The sequence below is a fragment of the Zonotrichia albicollis genome, chromosome 2 (genome assembly GCF_047830755.1).
Source record: "Zonotrichia albicollis isolate bZonAlb1 chromosome 2, bZonAlb1.hap1, whole genome shotgun sequence".
NCBI lineage: Eukaryota > Metazoa > Chordata > Aves > Passeriformes > Passerellidae > Zonotrichia > Zonotrichia albicollis.
The window spans coordinates 25,277,872-25,298,187 of NC_133820.1; the positions used below are offsets into that span (position 1 = coordinate 25,277,872).

Genomic DNA, 20,316 nt, shown 5'->3' on the forward strand with positions numbered 1-20,316 from the left:
ATTTGTTTAAGACAATTTGGAGGCTAACTGATGCAGAGTGGTAAACTGAATCATCCCAGAAAGAACCTAACACTCATCAGTGGGAGAGGCAATTATCCTTTTAAGTGTTGTTGCTGGATTTGAAATGCTGCATTTGAACATTAATTTCATGGAAAAAGAGGTAGAGCTTCAGCAGTCCCTCTGCTAGAGTGTGGGCACAGGGAGCACTGTAGAAGTACTTGCAAAACTGTGTTTATATGAAAGGATGTGATCTATACTGATGCAAGAAACTCACGATGTCAGTAAAAACTTGTGTAAAGGAATCTTTAAACTTGGGTTAATATTTCAATACAATGAAAGCAACTGATTCTTCATTTTTCATTGTGATGGATAGAAGGCAAAAAGAAATAACTATAAAGAAAAGGAACACTCACACAAAGGAAGGAAAAAATTAAATATAAGAGGAAAAATAATACTAACTGATCATTTTAAATAATGCCAAAACCTAGACTTTATTCATTCACTCTCAGGAAGAGAGGTATCTCCAGTTCCCTGTAGAAGAAATTTAGATTTCCTCTGTGTGCTCTGCCAAAACAAAGCTATGCTTCAGTCAAACATGAAGCACGAAATGAAAATTCAGAGGAACTGGGTGAAATTACAGGGAAGGAAAACCAACTTTTTGAGTTTTTGAACTGTTCAGCAGAGTTCAAGCTAACAGGACAATTTTGTGTTAGAAAAATAAGTAATAAATTTTCAGTGCTATAGGGAACTGTACATCACATTTCTCACAAGTTTGGATACTCAGATAAGAATCAGAAAAACCAGCTAAAATTGTTCAGATTTCAAAGGAATGTATGTGTTTAATAATGAAATTAAATCCTGTTTTTCAGCTATAGCATAATACACAGTTGGATATACATGCAAGTCAGCCTTTTCCACTATAAATCTGTGGATTTTTCACCAACCACCGGTAATAAACTACTCATTTCAGGAAAGGGGGGTCATTAATGTAAGAAAAGGAACATCTGTATCACTGTAAAAGAAATTGATAAGGGGATTTGCTTGTTCTCTGGATTATGACAGCAACTATAAAAAGAAATAAATACAGTCATGACAATGAAATAAAGATAACAAAACTGAATTGTAATTTTAGTGCTTATTCATGTGGACAAATTTCTACATAAAAAAGAATATCAGGTGTGCCAGAGGCTTTCATGCTCTTAAGAGGAAAGCTTAGACAAAGACTCTTATCAGTACAGGAGCAATAAAAGAGAATTTTGAGAGGCTTTCATTAAATCTGAAGCTAACAAGTGTGATTTTATCTTACTTCCAAAGCAGCAGATCAGTTTCTGGCAGCCAATAAAGGGCAGAAATTTAGAGACAGAATCAAAAATGTTAATTTTTTAATGTATTGTTACACTTTCCTCCAGTTACAAGTAATCATTTGCCCTGTCTTACCCTTTGAAAGTAATTAGGAGCAATTGCCTGTGTCAGTAGAATAACAGAAAGGAAATTCATGGTACTTCATAGTAGAACAAAGAGCTGAAAGAACCTTATAAAATTAGGATCCCAAACTGGTGGAAAGGGGGGCGGCCAACAATCAGCATCCCGAGGGAGAGTGGAGTCAGGGAGTGCATTTTCCCTGCTCTGATAAAGTACACATATTTGATTGCAGAGCTCCTCAGCAATGGGAGAAGTTTCTCCCCAAAGGAGTGTTGATGAGCAGTGAGACAAATATGCCTCAAGGACCAGGTAAATGCCACTCTGAGAGCATCTCACAGGCATCCAAGGGCACTGATGGGCAAAGACAAACCTCACAGATCTTGAGCATCAAAAGGAATAGATAAGGATTAAGGAGTTCTGTATCTAGGATGAATTTCTGTGGATTTTTCCTTTCCAGTCCTGATTTATAACCCCCATCTTCTAGTCAAGAATTTTGACATTTTGTGTCAAAAATGCCAGTTCAGCTGAAGGGAGGCTTCTGATAAGAGGGGTGATTTTTAAAAGATTTATTGTCAGGAAGCTATTTTGTAACTTCGGTTTATGTAAAAACATTTCAGCTTGACATTTCCTACAGGAATTGTTTTGCATGGGGTGTTCAAAGCAAATTTTGAAATATGAAACACTTTGCAAATCATTAAAATAAAAAAGTAATGTAAATAAAAACATAATGCTTCAAAGTGAGGAAAGTACACAAAAATTCGTTGGGGTTTTTTGTTGTTTTGTTTGGTTTGGTTTTGTTTGGTTTGGTTTTTGTTTTTGTTTTGTTTTTTAATGGAAGTTTCTTCTTTTCAGCTTGATTCAGGACACTAGACCTACGGAAAAGCTGAAGACCTCCTTATGGAACAGGGTTTCCAGAGCCAAACCCATGCTGGAGATGATGGTTTCCAGCAGTGTCCTGGAGGGGAGAGCAGGGCTCCCTTCAGAAGTTGCTGCAGTTCATCTGCCTGGGGCATCTCAGGCACTGTGCCCTCCATTACTCACACTGCTCCTCTCACATCAGCCAGTGCTGGGCAGGACTCATCATGCATTTCTCCCGACAGGTCACAACATGACAGAAATGTTTTCTGCTCTCTCTGTACTGCTATTACTGGGAAAGGAAAAAAAAAAACAAGCTCAAAACCAGAACATGCACACACAACTGCAAAACTTTAATATAATATTATAATTAAAATATTGTAATGTAATTTAAAACCCAAAACACAACATGCTCCAAGACTAGGGATATGCTGTTTTGTGAAGCAAGCAGAAAAGCACACACATGTATGAATGCAAAATGTTGTCAGCATGGGCTTCAGTCACCATGGCACTGAGACTGCCTGTGCCAGCAGCCTGGGCAGGGGTGAAATCCTGCACTGCCTACTTCCAAAATCAGGGGCACAGCCTGAAACTGTACTTTTAACCTTTATATAAAGACAGCCTGTGAAAAAGCTGAAGCTCCTACTTGTGTTCTTTCCCCCTCTAAATAATTAATAGAAATTTTATTTTGAAAGTTACAGTCAGGAAAAAAGATATTTTCAGTTTCTTGCTGTTTGAAAGCTACCTCAGTGCTATAGCTCTTGCTACATGCATGGGAAATTAGTGGTTCAGAAAACACTGAAAAGCCACAGGCACTGTCTGAGTTTGTAGTGAGCTGTGAAGGTGAAAGAAGAGCACAAACATCCACGTTCAATTTTGAATTTTTGTGCTGTAGTCCAGGCACAAACAGAGCCAAATGGAGAGGTGAAAAGGTTTGGTACAGAAGCAAGAGCATCTGGAGCAGAGTTTGGCTGGAAAGAAAACACGAAATTATGCTTCAAATAAACATTAGGTACACATTTGTAATAGCTCAAAGATGCACTGCAGTCTGCAGATGAAAACTGGAAGATGGGCTTCAGCCTAACACCTGAAGTGTGCAGGGATTGCTGCATGGTCTGGGATGTTATGGAATAATGCACAGGTCACAGTAAACCAGAAAATTCTGAAATTTGTTAGCAAGAGAAAGGCTGCATGGGCTCTCTGGTGCATCTCCCTGTCTTTGGGCAAGTGCTGTCTGTGCCACTGAATCATGAGCTGAGGAATTGTGCCCCAGACACAAAACTGCAAATCCAGGGGCAGCTGTTGTCACGAGGCTGGGGGTGCCCTGCCCAAGGACTTACAAACCCTGCTGAACTGTTTGTGGTTCTGCAGAAAAGGAAAAAAACACCCTGAAGCAATAACTTGCAAAAGACCCTGTAGCCTTCTTCTGCACACCCCTGGATGTTTTTACAGCCTCTGACAACCTGTGGTGACCCATGAGGAGTTTTCCCTTTGGAATTGGTGTGTCTGGGGCACTTGCACTGTCACCCCAGGGTTTCCAGTGACTCTGCCCAGCTCACAGAGACAGACAGGGGCAGCTCAGGCTGCCAGAGGCAAACAAGGCATTGAAGAGAACAACTGGGTACTTCCAAAGAGAATGGCCATTTTTTGTGATTTCCAGTATAAAACAGCAAAACACTCACATTGTGCTGATATTGCCTTGATAATTAATAACCTGCACCTCTCTGGGGGTTTATGATACTGTTCTCTTAAAATGTTTTGTTTCCTTTGCATGCTCATTTGGACAGAAACAGGGGTCTTGTGAATACAGTGAAGCAGATTGACAATAGCTGTGGTATCTGTTTAGTTTTGGCAAGAAGTGTTTTGGAAGTCAAGCAGCCTGAGTCTGAGCTTTTTCATCTGTGCAATGGCAGAAGTGCACCTGTGTGGAGGAAAGGGTTCCTCCAGAGATGGATGCAGGAGGACAAGAAACATTAATGTTTCTTGATCATCACACAAATAGACAAAAGAATTCTTCTGATGATTGTCCTATTTGAAATTGTAAAATTTTTCAATAATATTTTAAGAAGTGGCAACCAAATTCAAATGTTTGTCTTTGCTGGGCAGAACTGTTGTGATTTATTCCAAAGTATAAGGTTAAAAGCCTCATGTGCAGAGGGAGTCTGGATAGCTCTATTATCTGGCATTTGTGTTAGCCAAAACACTGGTTCAGATCAGCTTATTGCTTGAGCACTATGAGCCATAAATTACTAAAAATAATCACATCCTATCAGCATCTGTTACATCATCTTAGCAGCTGTCAGGGGGTACAGCTAGAAATTTGTGACTGTCCAAAGAGCAGAAATGGAGTCTGGAGTAATACAAAAAGTCACCACCAAATAATTGTAAGAATAAGTACACATCAGCCTTAAAAAATAAGCAAAGGGCATTATACAGTGAACATATATTTATACTTAGAAGTTTCATTTTCTCTGCACTTCTGCCCCCTCAAACCTTTGAATGGAATCTGATAGCCATTCTTCATTTCTTATACTTCAAGCAATTATGCTGAAAAAATGCCACTTTCTCCTAATGCAGCTCTGCCTAAGCAGCACTGACATTCTCCTGACAGTAATAATTCTCATGATCCGTTGATATGGAAGATTACAAATTAAGCAAATTTGCAAAGATCTGCCAGAGATGAAAAGCAATTTGAAGTGGAATAGGGTTCTAATGAGTATTGTCATCTACTATGTACATACCTTGATTTTATCTGAGTGCAGTTTTCTTCTACTCCTGGTACACATTCGTCCTGAGTACTTCAAAGTGTTAATTTGTCATCCTCTTCCACCTGGAGCAAACAGGTGGGCACACACCACAGCCATCCTGAGTGGGGCACAGGCTCCTGGGTGGCTGTGGATTCAGCTCCAGTTTGCAGAAGTCTGCAGAGCAGGACTTTCAGGGCATCCCACCTGGCATAGCTCAGGAGGGGTTTGTTTGGCAAAGGCTCCGTGCCCATTTCATTAGGTGAAACTCAGAGCCTGTGTTCCCATAAGGAAGCACAAGCAGCCTCTTTCAGTAAACAGGTTGGTAGGTCCTAATTGTGTCTGTCGAGCTGAAATGGAAATTGCAGCTCCAGATGTCAGATTTTTGGCACTCCTGCATTTCCAGAAGGTCCACACCAACCTGGGGGAAGACTGGAGCAACAAAGATCCATTGAGGTGACTCACCTTTGGCTTGGGCACACCTTGCACATCCCACTTCTGCTCCCCCTGCAGGGAAGGCTGGGGCTGGGCAAGGAGAGATCTGTAGGATGTTTCTATGAGGATTGGGACTTTGAGTATGCAGGACTTGCTTTGGGCTCTCACCCACAGCCAGCAGCTGACATTCAGTAGACCAGCCCCATCTCTATGGGCTGCTCTGAAGGCAGCAAGCTGATTTCTGTGGCATTTCTGCAGGAATGAGCTGCAGCAACAGATCACAGATCCCACCCTGTGTGAGTACCAGCAAAGCCTCTTTTCACCCCTGCCTCAGGACACTGCTCTCCCAATGCAATGCACATACTGGATCAAGGTGAATTCCACCAGCATCTGTTTCAGGAAGGAAGGAGCTGATTTAGAGCCACCAGGAACTGCACTCCTGGGCACTTTCTTCTTATTTCTTGAACCATTTTCAAAACAGCTGTTACTTATTCCTCTTACATTTCATCATCTCAGGACATGGAATAGATATATTCCAGAGTTCCTGAGGGGACAAAAATCATTATACAGAGATTGTTAAAAAATAAAAAGGAAACAGATGGTTTGCATGCTAGTGAGGCAAAGTTGTAGGAAGTGATAATTTTATTAGCCTGACTTGAGAAAACTGGGAAAAACCAGGAAAGCTTTCAGATGTAAGAACCATCAGAGGCAGTGGTGTCAGAGACATGGCTCACACTGTAACCTTAGGCAGCAATTAAGCTCAAAAGGCAGAAGCAATTTTAACATACTATGAGCAAGACTAGAGAGAGACCTTTCAACACATCTTTCTCTTGTCTTGACAAATTCATTAAATATTCCCAGATACTTCTTGCATTCCTGATAGCCCGTTTCTCTCTTCCCCCCGTCATTTTGTTATTTCTTTAGAATATATTTTTGTTTCACAGGATACATTGTTCATGTTAATGTGTAAGTTGCAGGGTGTGTGGTCTGTCTGAGACCCAAGCCAGCTTCTCTGCTCTTGCTTGTCAGTTCCCATGGCAGCATCTGTTATCTCTCCCTTAGTCTAACATCTCTCTGATTTATCTCTACTTGCCTCTTCTATTATCTCCTCTTGCCACCAATTTCCTCTTTTCTAGCATCTGACAAGTTGACTAGCACCTTCATATAGGAGCTATCACAGCTCCCCCAGCATCCTCCAGCCCTTACTGACAGCTGAATAATGTGGTACCTGTCCTGGTTCAGAACTGTCATTCCTGAGTAACAATTTTCAGAGAAAAATTTCTCTGATGCCCTTTGTTTCTTTTCCGTCTCTCTCTCTCAATTCTACCTAGTCAGTTTACAGTTTCTCTGATATTTACTCCCCACCAATTCATTCTGACTTTGTAAGTGGAAGCAAGAATTTGGATAAGTTCCACCCAAATGCTGAGCTGTGTATTTGGGGGTAGGGGGGAGGTGTTCAAGTCTCACGACAGAAAATTATTACCGTGTCTGACTGACAGGTAATACTTAGGGGCCAATTTCTACAGTGCAAACATATGCATGTCCAGAAAGTAATTTGTATAAACATTTGTCAACAATTGCTTGGAGCTTACTATGACTGAAAACATTCATTTACAACGGTAAATTCAGTGAAAAGAAGCTAATTCAGTGAAATGCTTGTAAAAAGCCACACTCACTGTTATCTCTGTAGAAAAAACAGAAGTCTCAAAATACTTGGTATTTAAGTATCAAATTATGCTAATAATTCAAATTTTCTTCAAGCCTTATTTTCTGCAAAAATCTCAGATTTTACTCAAAAGTCCAATTTTAAAAGATATTTTTTGTCAAAAAAATATTGAAAATGTGATCTGTATCCTAAAGAAAAACCAAACACACAACAAAAAAAAAAAATTAGCAGCATACTGAGAAAGGAGTATATATACATATACATACACGTGCATGTATATGTGTATGTATTTAAATCTCACAGTTGTCTGAAGTAGGCTTTTATCAGCTTAGTCCCATAGATTAGAATACTGGAGAAAATGTATTAAAACCAAAATCATATTTTTAATAATTCTTGGCTATTTTTGCAACACTTGACAAAACCTGTTTGCTTTTAAAAGGTCAGGTGTAATGCCTCGTGTTTACACACAGACACAGAGCACAGCATGGCTCCCAAATGCAGACATGTACTCCTGGCCCTTGCCTTCACTCACCTTTCCCTGCAGTTCCCACTGCCATGGTGCCCTTTGTGGAAGCTGTTTCTATCCCACTGGAAGTCTATTGCCATGTGTAAAACTATGAGGAGCTGAGTGTCCCCTGAGAAAACAGAATCAGCAGCCACTCAGGAGGTCAGGACCAAGGCTGTGCCCAGGAAAGTCACAGCTCTCATGTGCTCCTGCCCCTTCTGTACCCAGCCCTATCACCCTTGTCATGCTGCATTTCACAGAATTACAGACTGCCTGGGGACTTCTGAGCACAGACAGCACCCTCAGAGAGAATCTGTTCTGCTGCCCTGCTCAGGGCAGGGGCACTGAGAGCAGCTGCTCCAGGTGTGTCTGTGGGATCTCAGGATCTGAGTCCTGAGATGCCGAGCCACCGAGACCACCCTTGGGGGGCCCGGGAGTCCTGGAATGTTGCCAGAAGTGTCTGGTGGCAGGACTTTGACCCTACACGGGAGACGACACCTGTATGAAGATAAGAGGACTTCACCGGGGTGAATGGCGAAAAGATTAGTTAATTAGAGGGTGAGACACAGGGTTTAGGATTTATGTACAGGGGGGTTTAGAGAAGTAAGATGGAGGAATTGGGGTGTGTCCTGTCCTTCTTCTTCTTCTTCTTCTCCTCCATCTTCTTTGGTGATGGTGGCACTTTTGGATTGGTTATTACTGAAAGTGCACCGAGTAATAAGAATAAATGGTATTGGGGAAAAATGATAAATATTGTACACGTAACAATGGGTATAAAGATAGGTGGCTTTACGGAGAGCGGCACAGTGTGCTCATGGCTGACTGCTGAGCAGACCTCTGTCGGGCTGAAAGAACATCTTTTAGATAAACAATTAATAAACATAAAAACCGAAAGAAGAACTGAAGCCTCTTCTCGTCCTTCGATACACGGGCTGCCCCAAGGCCACTCCGGGCCTTTCCAGGCCCTTCAAACAGACCAGAAAACCGGACATGTGTCCAGCAAGGCTGAAGACAGAAAAAGCAGAAGATAAATGTTAGAGAAAGGCAGGGTTCAGGCATTGCACAGAACATGAGCGCCTCTGCAACTGGAAGATGGGGTTGTTCTCATGAAAAGTTTTCATTTAAACAAGCATGTGGCATTTATGATGACAAAATTATTAAGTAAAAATTTCTAACAGCATGTACTCTCAATTCACTTTCCTTTCTTCTATTCCTCAGAATACCAGTATAGTTTTCTTCTTGTTCTCCTTTTCTTAAAAAAAAAGAATGAAACAAAACAACAGAATAACATTGATAATTTAATAAAGAAATTTACTTTTGATCCTATTCTCTTGCATATTATTTTTGTAAGGGCCAGCCATAAATCAACCTCCCACTTCATTTTTTCTTTTCAGTGAAGTGGTAAAAAGAGGCGTTTCTGCAGCTAGAAACATAATTTTTAGACATAAATAATTTTTATGTCTAAAAATTATCCTTAGCCATCCTAGGAATACTCACCTCAAGGTGTGTCTCTGTGTCCTCCAGAGCAATAACTGTAGCAATGAGAATGGGATGGGGGAGCTTAAATGTGATGATAATCACTCATTTATTCCCAGCACATGCAATGCACCTCAGAAAAAACACAGGAGCCATAACACAGGGGACAGTGTTGTGTACTGGAGAGCCTTTAAAGGCATTAAAATGAAAATACAAACCATTAAAGCTGTTCAGGTATATTTTAACTTCATGTTTGAGGCGTAGACGCTGAGGATGGCACAGCGTGTTTTTTTGTCTGTGTCCAGCAAAGGGCTGTGCTTTCAGGCTACCTTTTCCTAGGAATAAGGAAACACAAGCTGATTTTAGGAAAATCAACACAAGCTGAGCAGGCATCTTTCTGTGATGCTGTGACTTATTCATGCTAGGTAATTTGATCAGGATGTTAAACACCTGCTACACACGAAATAGTCTCAGTCTCCCTCTTGCAGCAAAAGGATTTTTATTTGATACTGATGCCTTGTGTAGACTGACCTAGAACAGAGGCTAGATGGAGCTAAAGAATAAAGCAGGTATTTATTAGGAGGCCTCAGTAGATTTACCTTGGGCAGCACAAGAGCCCAGCCAGGGCTACACCCAAGATGAACAAAAATGGTCACAAAATGCACGACTGGTCACAAGGTCTCTCACTTTTATGAGTTCTGGTCCATTGGCATATTGGAGTTAATTGTCCAATTACAGCTTCAGCCCATGAAGTCCCATCCTTCTTGTTTTTCTCTCTTCATTCCACCATTGTTTATGCTCCTGGGCCTCAGATTTGGATCATTTGTCCTTGGTCCCCAGCTAGAGAAGGAATTGTTTTGTCTGCCTGCTCTGTAAAGAGAGCTTACCATCCCCTAATATGAAGCTCAGAAGAACACACCAAAGCAGTACAGAATCTGAAAAATATAAAAACCAAAACCTGAGGCATCAATACCAAAAAAGAGAAACAGCTTAACATGTGGGGTAGAGCTGAAGATCAGGAGGTGCTTGGAAAAGGAGGACCAGGCTGTGCCCTGTGCAGGAGGAAAGGGCCAGACCCAGAGAGGAGGCAGAGCTGAGGCAGAGCAGGAGCAAAGGAGGAACTGGCTGGCCAGCCTGGCACTGGCACTGCAGCTGCCACACAAATCTTGCAAATAAAGAACATTTGTTTTGCAGCCAGTTGAGGAACTGGATGTGATTTTTACAGGTGAGCTGTAAAAATCCTATACACAGGAGTGTGTTTTCCCACAGAACAATGTGGTTCATAAATGACTCCAGAGCCACAGGTAAAAAGAATGGGAGACATGCAAGGTGCACCATACACAGTATGTTTCTGACAGATAAGCACTAAATCTGGAGACAAAGGACCACATGGATGCCCAGTAAAGTAATTTGTTCATACAAACTGTCTGGAGGAAATCAAGATTGTAAATCAGAGTCCTTTAGGATCAATATCTTTTCATGTTTATCTGCTGAGAAATGATGGCTTTTGCTTATGCAGCTGCGCGAGGGCGTACGCGGCCCTAGATCCGGCTAGCTCGAGGGGTGAGAAGGCCAACGCCCCTGCGCATAGGAAGCCAACCCCCTTCGGCGTCCTGGCCTCAGGCTGGGCTGGTGGAAGAGCTCGGAGTTGCGCACGCGAGACGACAAAGGAGGTGACCACTTGCTGGGGGTGAACAGTTGGTTTATTAGGTGATCCGGAGGCACCAACAAGGAGGGGCACCAACCAGCAAAATGGCCCCGAACAAGGGGAGTGACAAGGTTTTATAGGGAAGGGGAGGAGAGAGGAGGGGAGCCCAGCTATCCAATGGGGTAACTCAAAGGGAGGTACTGAACATAACTGACATGCACCGGAAACCAATAAATACAAAGTAAAGGAGGGGCCCCGGGACCACAGCCAACCACAACCCCCAGAGAGGAGAAGGTTCTCGAAACCTGGGAGGAGTGGGGGGTGATTGACTGTGCCCAGGGAGGGGATAACATCAACTTATAAGGTGGGATGAGGGAGGAGCGGTCATACAAACTGTAACATTAGCAACTAAAAATAGCACGGTAACTAAGCAACTTAACTGACAAGGAGGCAGTGGCGGGAAAAACTGGGGAGAGAGGAACCATTTACAATGAACAAAGGAGGGTACAGTACATAACATGGGGGAGCAAACTGAGAAACTTAAAACACACTACAACATCTCCCCGTTTCTTAACAAATAAAATAAAGAAAAAAGGAATGTCCGTATAACTCAAAAAGAAGATGTCCGCGGCCGGTCCTGCCAATCTTCGCCTTCTTCGAGCTGGAGTTCGCCAGCCCACAGATGTTCTTGGGGCGGCTCGGTTGACCCCTCCTCGTCCGCAGCTCCTTCGGCCTCTGAGGAGAGGTCCTCCAGCTCGAAAGGTTCCTCCTGGGAAATTGTGGCATGATTGGCAGCCATAGTTGTGGCTCTGGCTATTAATTTTTGGACCAAACCGCGGATCAACATAAACAGAACTAAAAATACAATCAAACTCAAAACAATCTTAGAAGCTGATTCTAAAACTAAACTGGCCCACCCGCTAAGGCCCCAACCCTTGAAGATGTCCCCCAGCCAGTCAGATGTCTCCTGCTTGACCTGATGGACGAGGTCTTGGAGTCTCTTTATTGAGTGTCTGGCGTCCTCGGCTCTCGAGGACAGGTTCATGCAGCAGAGGCCCTCAAACTCTTCACAATGATGGTGATGGAGCAGCAATAGAAAGTCTATTGCTGCCCTGTTCTGGAGTGTCGCCTGCCTTGTTATTTCCTCGTCTGTAAGGAGGTCGTATAGCGCGGCTGAAGTAAGATTGGCTTGTTTAGCCACCCAACACTCTAGGCGGCCCAATTCACCTAGAGATTTGGCTACCGATACCCAAGGCAATAAGATGGTAAAGGCAACCGACTTTGAATGTGACCAATGAGTAATTTCATCATCACAGTCCTCGGTGAGATCTTTAAGATCTCTTTTGGATCTAGCCAATTCGGATGTGACGTTGGTCTTTTTCCAATTGATAATTTGGGTGACGTTGGGTGTAAACAGCGTCAGCCGGCCAAAGGTGCACGGCCCTCCGACCAGACCAGAGGGGATGCCTGCCCACGCTCGGTCGCCACAAATCAAAAACACCCCCCTTGGAAGGGCATAAGGGGTCCGCTTGGTGGTGGTAGGGCCGACGATCTTCAAAACGGCCCGACACCACCGGTCCGCTTGATATTCTTTCTTTGCTTGCAGGACCACCTCAGTGCCCTTCTCGATGGGGGTAAGAGTATAATCAAACTGAAAACAAATAGTAGAATTGGCGGAACCGAGTAGATGTAATTCTGTGGGCTCGGAGGGCGCAGGATCCAGCCTCGCCACTCCGTCTCTCCAGGCGTTACTGGGTTCAAAACCGGGTAGGAAAGTAAGGCTCCGGGCCAAAATAGGGGAAAAGGTAAACTGAAAGGCAGGGGGGAACTCTCCTGGAGAGAAAGGGATCCCCACAAGGCAGGACGACATCGGGTCCTCTGCAGCGCTGGTGTCCAGGCAGATGCTGTCCTGTCCTAGCGATTGAGCCAAGGCACGCCAGACGTTGACTTTTGGCTGGGGAATGACCCACGGCTCCGTAGGTGGTAGAAGGAGTCCGCAGGTCGTCAGCATCATCATTATCAGACAAGGGTTGGGAGCCAGCGTTGTCAAAGCGGGGGCCATTTGGGGAGATGCAACTGAAATGAAAAGAGAGCGGTAAAAGTATATGGAAATCACAGGAATGGTTCCTCTCCAAACAACCAATTTAAATAAAACATACGAGGGGTAACGGTTGGAGCTGGGGGGGAATAGGAGGAAAGATGGTGTAAGAGGTCAAGGGGTGGAGGAGAAGCTGGAGGAGAGGGTTCTTCCGAAACAGGGGGAAGCTCAGGAGAGAAGGAAGACGGTTGGTGGTGTTGCTTCCTCCGCCGACGCCAACACGCTTGCCGGACCTGTGGTACTGCCTCTGTCTTGGTCCTCTGCTTTGGGACGAAGGGCCTGACCCACTTAGATGGGACCCACTTGGGGCCTGAGGGAGTGGACACGCAAGCGTATCCCCTCCCCCAAGTCACCAGGTCAAAGGGGCCCTCCGTCCGCCAGGTCTCCGGATCCTTTACAAGAACCGGCGGCCTGGCTTTGGGCTGCAGCTGCTGGTGACTGCCGAAATGCCGGACCACTGGAGGATTTTGGCTGTCAAAAGAGCAATTTAGAAAATTGAGGGTGTAAAGAGCTCTTGACAGCCGGACGTGGGGGGTCTCCACCTTCATTGCCGGTTGTTGTCGGGACAGGATCTTTTTGAGGCTCTGGTGGGCCCTTTCCACCATGGCTTGGCCTGTTGGGGAATAAGGGATGCCGGTTTTATGCACTATTCCCCATTGTTGCAGGAAGCTCCGCAGTTCCTTGGAGGTGTACGCAGGGCCGTTGTCTGTTTTTAGGACCCTAGGGATGCCCAAGACAGCGAATGCTTGAAGCAGATGCTTTTGAACATCCGCTGCCTTTTCACCTGTGTGGGCAGAAGCGTAGATAGCCCCGGAGAAGGTATCGACTGAGACATGGACGTAACACAATCGACCGAAAGATGGGATGTGTGTTACGTCCATCTGCCACACCTCACAGCTTGCCAGCCCTCGGGGGTTAACCCCCGAGGCCACGGTAGGCATTTGATCATGCTGGCATTGGGGACATGTGGCCACAATCGCCTTGGCCTGCTCCTGCGTCAGGTTGAATTGACGAACCAGGCCAGGCGCATTTTGATGGAACAGTTGGTGGCTGATCTTAGCCTGACCGAACACATCTGGGAGAGGGGCCTGCGAAACAGCAGCCGCGGCCAAAGAATCGGCACGACGGTTGCCTTCCGCAATGAACCCAGGCAGGTCTGTGTGTGATCTCACATGCATGACATAAAATGGATGCTCGCGGTGGGAGACCAACTCGACGAGCCTATTCAACAATTCAAATAATCTTTTGTTCGTGACCTCTTGAAGAACTGCTGACTCAGCTCGGGACACTACACCTGCAACATACGCAGAATCTGTGACCAAATTGAAAGGTCCAGGGAATCTCTGGAATGCCCTGACAACTGCGTCCAACTCAGCAACCTGTGGAGAGCCCTCCACAACAGCAACATCGGTCTCCCACTGCTGAGTTTGAGGATCCTTCCAAGTCATCACTGACTTGTGGGATGCTCCAGACGCGTCCGTAAAAACTGTCAAAGCATCCAGCGGCTCCCTGCTCTGAACCTTCTTTAGTGATAATTTAAACTCCGAATTAAATAATTTGTGGGCCGGCCGATCTACTGCGATGCGCCCAGTGTAGCTGTCAAGTGCAAACTGAAGATATTCATTAGTTTGCAGCAGTTCTTCAAAGGTCTTTAATTTTAATTGGCCCGATTCTAATTCAATTGGAATATGGATGCATGAGAAATCACACCCTGCAAGCTCCCTGATCCTCGATCTCGCCTTGAGGATCAGTTCGGCTACCAACTCCTGTGGCCGTGTCATTCTTTTGGACCGATGGTGGCTCAGGAAGACCCACTCTATGATTAAGAGCTTCTCTCCTGAGCCTTGGTCCTTCGGACTGTCGTCCCACTGATGGATGATGCCATGAAGGTGTGGCAATTTTCCCAGTACTATAAATTTGAATGGCAGGCCCGGATGGTAACGATGGGCCTGCCTGGTCGAAATAGCTTTTTGTACCCTCTCCAAGGCCACCTCCGCCTCTGGGGTGAGAGCCCTAGGGGAACTGAGCCCCTCTCCCCCTTTCAACAAATTGAAAAAGGGGGCTAGGTCTTCGGTTGAAATGCCTAGCCAGGGTCTCACCCAATTCAAAGACCCACACAGTTGATGGACATCTGCTAGGGTCTGGACTTTTGTCCTAATAGCCAATTTTTGCGGAATAATGGTCCGCTTTGTAATCTCAAGGCCCAGGTACTTCCAAGGTGGCATCCGCTGAATTTTGTCCTGCTGGAGCTCGAACCCTGCAGCAACCAACGCATTGGTTGTCAGGTCAAGCGCATGGGCAAGCAGACTGTGGTCGGGCGCACACACGAGGATGTCGTCCATATAATGGTGAACAATGACGGCATCCCCGAGGGCTGTACGGATGGGTGACAGCAGCGAAGCGACATACCATTGGCAGATCACAGGGCTGTTCTTCATGCCCTGTGGAAGCACCCGCCAATGATAGCGCTTGGCTGGGGACTCACAGTTCACGGACGGAACTGTGAACGCAAAGCGCGGAGCATCGTCCGGGTGAAGGGGAATTTGGAAAAAGCAATCTTTTATGTCAATAACAGCCAAATTCCAATTTTGGGGGAGCATTGCTGGGGAGGGCATCCCTGGCTGAAGAGGACCCATTTCAACTATTAATTCATTAATTTTGCGGAGGTCGGTCAGGAGTCGCCACTTGTCCTTGTTGGGCTTCTTGATGACAAACACTGGGGAGTTCCAAGGTGACATGGTCTCCTCCAGGTTGCCTTTCAGTAGCTGCTCCTGAACGAGCTCGTTGAGCGCCTTTAATTTTTGCTTATTGAGTGGCCACTGCTTGACCTGTACTGGTTCATCAGAAAGCCAATTCAGCTTCCAGGTCCGGCGCTCCTCAGTGGCCACTGCCCGAAAAACCTGGGGAGCCTTCGGGAGGTCAATTTTGGCTCCCCACTGGGCCAGTAGGTCTCTTCCCCAGAGAGGCTCTGTATAATCTAAAACGAACGGGCGTATCGAGGCCAATTGCCCGTCGGGCCCCTTAATTTGTACAATGCTCTTGGATTGGTTTGCCAATTGGAGGCCCCCAACACCAGAGATCGTGCCCGCAGCGCTTTGCAAGCCCCAATGTGACGGCCACTCCCGAGAGGGAATGATCGTCACATCTGCACCTGTGTCCAAAAGACCTCTCACTATCTTCTTGTCCCCGCCCAACGAAAGTTGACAGGTTAGGCGGGGCTTTTCCCTCCCCACTAGTTGTGCCCAGGCCACGGTCGGAGGCGATGTCTTCTCCGACGAAATCGTCTGGTGATCCTCTTCTGGCACAGCAATGGCCTGGGCAATGACCTGTCCCTTGGGGAGGAAAAGTGGGGGTCGGACACAGTACAGCCCTACCGCGAAACGGTCCCGGTCGGTAGTTACCAGACCAGGGACGATGTGGATGTCTCGCGGTGTGTGCTTGGTGTCTCCGACAACAGTCCACCTGCAACGTCCCAGTTTCCTCCAGCGACCCGGATGTTGCAGGTCGACAGACACCAGCTGGATGTTACTGTTAGGGATGTAAAGGTCCCTAGTCAGCTGCAGCCTGTATGGAGAAGCAGAGGACATGGTGTTAATTGCAGGTACAGCACCACAGGTAGATAAGGTCACGTCAGAAAGATATGTCAAATCCGGCAAAACGTAGGTCGGCGGTCCTCTCCTGTCTCCTCCCTCCCCGCAGGTTGTTGAAAAGCCCGCCGTACTTTTGTCGTCGCGCAGGGAGGGGCTGCGCTCTTTGCTTAGTTTTTTTCCTCCTTGCTCTCTTCCCTTTCCCGCTTCCGCCTGTACTCCAGGTAATCGTGGCGCATCGGGCACTGGGGCATCCAATGCCCGACTTTGCCACAAAGATGGCAGGGGTGGGTGGCTGATGACCTTCTGCCGGACCCAGGTGTTGGGGGTCCGGCAACGGGGGCAGCTTCCATGAAGTCCGGCTCGGGGCATTCAGCAAGAGCCACAGATGTTCTCTTGGGCCGTGATGCCAGGGAGACCTGACGCACCACGACCTCAATCATGGCCTCTATCGTGGGCCGGGGACTTCGAGGGAGAGTTCTTATAGCCTTGCGGCACTCAGCGTTGGCATTGCTGAATGCCATCCGCTGAAGCAACCTCTCCCTGTCATCATCCCCGAGCGCCTGCGCCTCTACATATCGGTAGAGGCGCTCGATAAAGGCCATGTATGGCTCTTGCGCTCCTTGCCGGACCTCATCCTCCTCCCATTGGGAGGTCACCACCTCCAGCTTGAAGAAGGCCCGCTCAGCTGCCCGAGCGGTCTCCACAAGCTGGGAGGGGAATAAGGCTTTCGCCTGAGCTGCCCCCTCTGCCCACTGTCCCTCACCCAAAAGGTGTTCCTGGGTGATTACCAGACCGTCTGCATCATGAGACATTGCAGGATTCCCCCACATATTTGGGAGAACCTCCAATATCTCCCTCCTCCATTCCCCCACCCAGACCCTAAATTCCATGGGCCTTGCAAGGCTGGAGAAGAGGGCCCTCAGGTCAGCCGGCACCAGATCTCCCTGTGCAAGGGCATTACGGAGCATACCCCGGAAGTACTCTGACCCCCGGGAGTAGTCCTTCTGCGCCTTGCACAGCTCCTTGATCCGGGCCTGTGCTAAAGGCACCCACTGGGCCTGAGGGGTCCCTTCCCCACTCAGGTGGTAGGTAACCGGAGCGGCTTCCAACAAGGGCGCCTGCTCTGGCTTCCGGTCATCCACCCCCCCCCCCCCGGAACACAAAGCGTGGGAACCGGAAGGAGGAGCGTGGGAACCGGAACTGGAGGAGGTTGAGGCGGGGTCTGGCAATGACGCAGGGTGAGGGAGTGGGCGTGACCAACCACCCCTCTCCGCCCCCTGGGTGACGCTCGGAGGCGGAGGGAAGTACAAAGGCGGAGCGGGGGAGGAGCGAATGGGGGGCTGAGCCGGGGGAGGAGTTTGGGGAGGAGCTGATTGAGGGGCGGAGGACGGAGGAATGGGTGGGGCGGAGGGAGGATATGAGGGAGGGGTAACCGAAAAGGAGGTTGGGTCTGGAGGAAGGAAGGGGTTGGGGCAAGGGAGGAAGGGGTTAACCGAAGAAGAAGGAGCCCTGGCGGGAACGACCACGTGGCCGCCGCCATCTTGGGCTCCCAGGGAGCCATTTTGTGGATCATCTACAAACCTAACAACTTTGGTCTTTTCAACTGGGGATTTGGGAACTGGGGTAGAGGGTGAGGAAAGAAGAGGAACCTGGCCAGGGCTCCTCGAAGGGGGAGGCTGAGCAGGTCGAGGGGGAGCAGGGGAAGGATGGACCCCCTGCCTCTTGTCGGCCTTCAAAATCCCCCTCGAGGGCTCCTGCCTAAGGGGAGAGGGAAGGGATTGAGGGGTAAGGGCAACAGAACGAGGGGAACGGGGGGATAAACTAAAACTTGCGGGCCTTTTCTTAGGTTCCCCTGACGAGCGGAGTGCCGCCAGCACTCTGCCCGCCCAGAATGCCACGGTTGCTAATTTCGTCTCCCCGGAATTAACAGCTTCTTCCAATTTGGCCAAAACGGCTGCCCAAAACCGTGGCTGCTTGGCAAGTTCCGGGGAAACCTCGGGGAACTTTGAAAAGACCCACTTAACCAAAAACTTTAACTCTTGCTTGGGGGCCTTCTGACCACCCCCAAGCAGCAAACCTTTAACAACATAATATACCTCCTTTTGGGATTTTCCCAAGCCAGCACCCATGGCACCTTTCTAGTGCAGGAACTGCTGTCACTAGAAAGGGGGAAAATCCACTGGTGGTACAACCACCCGCCTGAAAAATAACAAAAACTAAAACAACAAGCTACTCGCCACCAGCCCCTGCTCCCCCCACTGTCCCCAAGTCTGGGGTTTCAGCGAAGGGAAAAAGGATTTGGGTGGTGGGTCCGGGCCCCAAGTCTGGGGATACCGACCCCACAGGAAAGATAAAACAAAAAAGGCGCGGGGGTGAGGAAGAGCCTCAGGGGAAGAGGGTGGGGGGTAGGTCGCCAATGCAGGGCATGTACCCCTAGGGGAAGGTTAAAAAGGCAGGGGGGAAGTCGGAAAGGTCCCCAGGGCGGGGCCCGATCTTACCAGCCTGGTGGCGACAGCAAAAGAAAAGTCAGGTGGGGGTCTTCGTCTCCGGGGTCGTCCTCACTGGGTGCGAGGGGTCCCGATCCCGATCCCCAGGGAGCGCTGCCCCTAAAACAGGGCCTGCTACTACCTGGGGTAGTGCGGCGTCCAAAGGAAAAAAATGTCCAACACCGCAGGGTCCGGTGGTCAGCTGTCCAAGTGGTCAGTGGTCCACTTCGGGCCCCACGTTGGGCGCCACACTGCGCGAGGGCGTACGCGGCCCTAGATCCGGCTAGCTCGAGGGGTGAGAAGGCCAACGCCCCTGCGCATAGGAAGCCAACCCCCTTCGGCGTCCTGGCCTCAGGCTGGGCTGGTGGAAGAGCTCGGAGTTGCGCACGCGAGACGACAAAGGAGGTGACCACTTGCTGGGGGTGAACAGTTGGTTTATTAGGTGATCCGGAGGCACCAACAAGGAGGGGCACCAACCAGCAAAATGGCCCCGAACAAGGGGAGTGACAAGGTTTTATAGGGAAGGGGAGGAGAGAGGAGGGGAGCCCAGCTATCCAATGGGGTAACTCAAAGGGAGGTACTGAACATAACTGACATGCACCGGAAACCAATAAATACAAAGTAAAGGAGGGGCCCCGGGACCACAGCCAACCACAACCCCCAGAGAGGAGAAGGTTCTCGAAACCTGGGAGGAGTGGGGGGTGATTGACTGTGCCCAGGGAGGGGATAACATCAACTTATAAGGTGGGATGAGGGAGGAGCGGTCATACAAACTGTAACATTAGCAACTAAAAATAGCACGGTAACTAAGCAACTTAACTGACAAGGAGGCAGTGGCGGGAAAAACTGGGGAGAGAGGAACCATTTACAATGAACAAAGGAGGGTACAGTACATAACATGGGGGAGCAAACTGAGAAACTTAAAACACACTACAACATGCAGCACTGCCCAAGTTTATCATGAAGACAAGAGTTTTCAAAGGCTGCTGAACTCCTTTGGCACATCACTTCTTTAAGTCTCACACAATAAAAACTGTCACACAGCATGGAAAAAACTCCCTGCATCAGGTATTATTCTTCACAAGAAAGCTATACTGTAGTTTAAATTAGCTAGGTGCTTCTGACCCCCTATTTAAAATGTGTTTGCACTGACATCCCAAGAAAAGAGTTTTGTTATTTAATTGCACTGTCAGTGCCAATGCTTTCAGCTAAACCCATTTGGAGTTAGACCTTTTAATAGAAAGTGACAATTTAAATTGCCACGATAGCAGCATAAATGGTGCTTAAAGTCATTATTAACCTGATGCTGCAGTTGGCTCCAGACCAGTTCATTAAAGCAAAATCAAGGTGCAGGGAGGAGGGGAAGAGGAAATTAAGTGATGAATCATTAA

At 47.4% G+C, this 20,316-nt stretch overlaps 1 protein-coding gene across 1 annotated transcript; it reads right to left on the reverse strand.

The window, feature by feature from the left end:
- Nucleotides 1-11,130: 11,130 nt before the first annotated feature.
- Nucleotides 11,131-19,855, reverse strand: LOC141728138 (uncharacterized). The gene is made up of 2 exons (XM_074534595.1): nucleotides 18,938-19,855; nucleotides 11,131-12,827 (listed from the first exon to the last, which is right to left on the reverse strand). Exon 2 carries the CDS (start codon nucleotides 12,811-12,813, stop codon nucleotides 11,362-11,364), a length of 1,452 nt encoding a protein of 483 aa, XP_074390696.1. The 5' UTR covers nucleotides 12,814-12,827; nucleotides 18,938-19,855; the 3' UTR covers nucleotides 11,131-11,361.
- Nucleotides 19,856-20,316: the final 461 nt, after the last annotated feature.

Excerpts from the sequence above, each read along its gene's own strand:
- LOC141728138 (XM_074534595.1), bottom strand. The coding sequence starts at position 12,813 with ATGGCCCCCGCTTTGACAACGCTGGCTCCCAACCCTTGTCTGATAATG.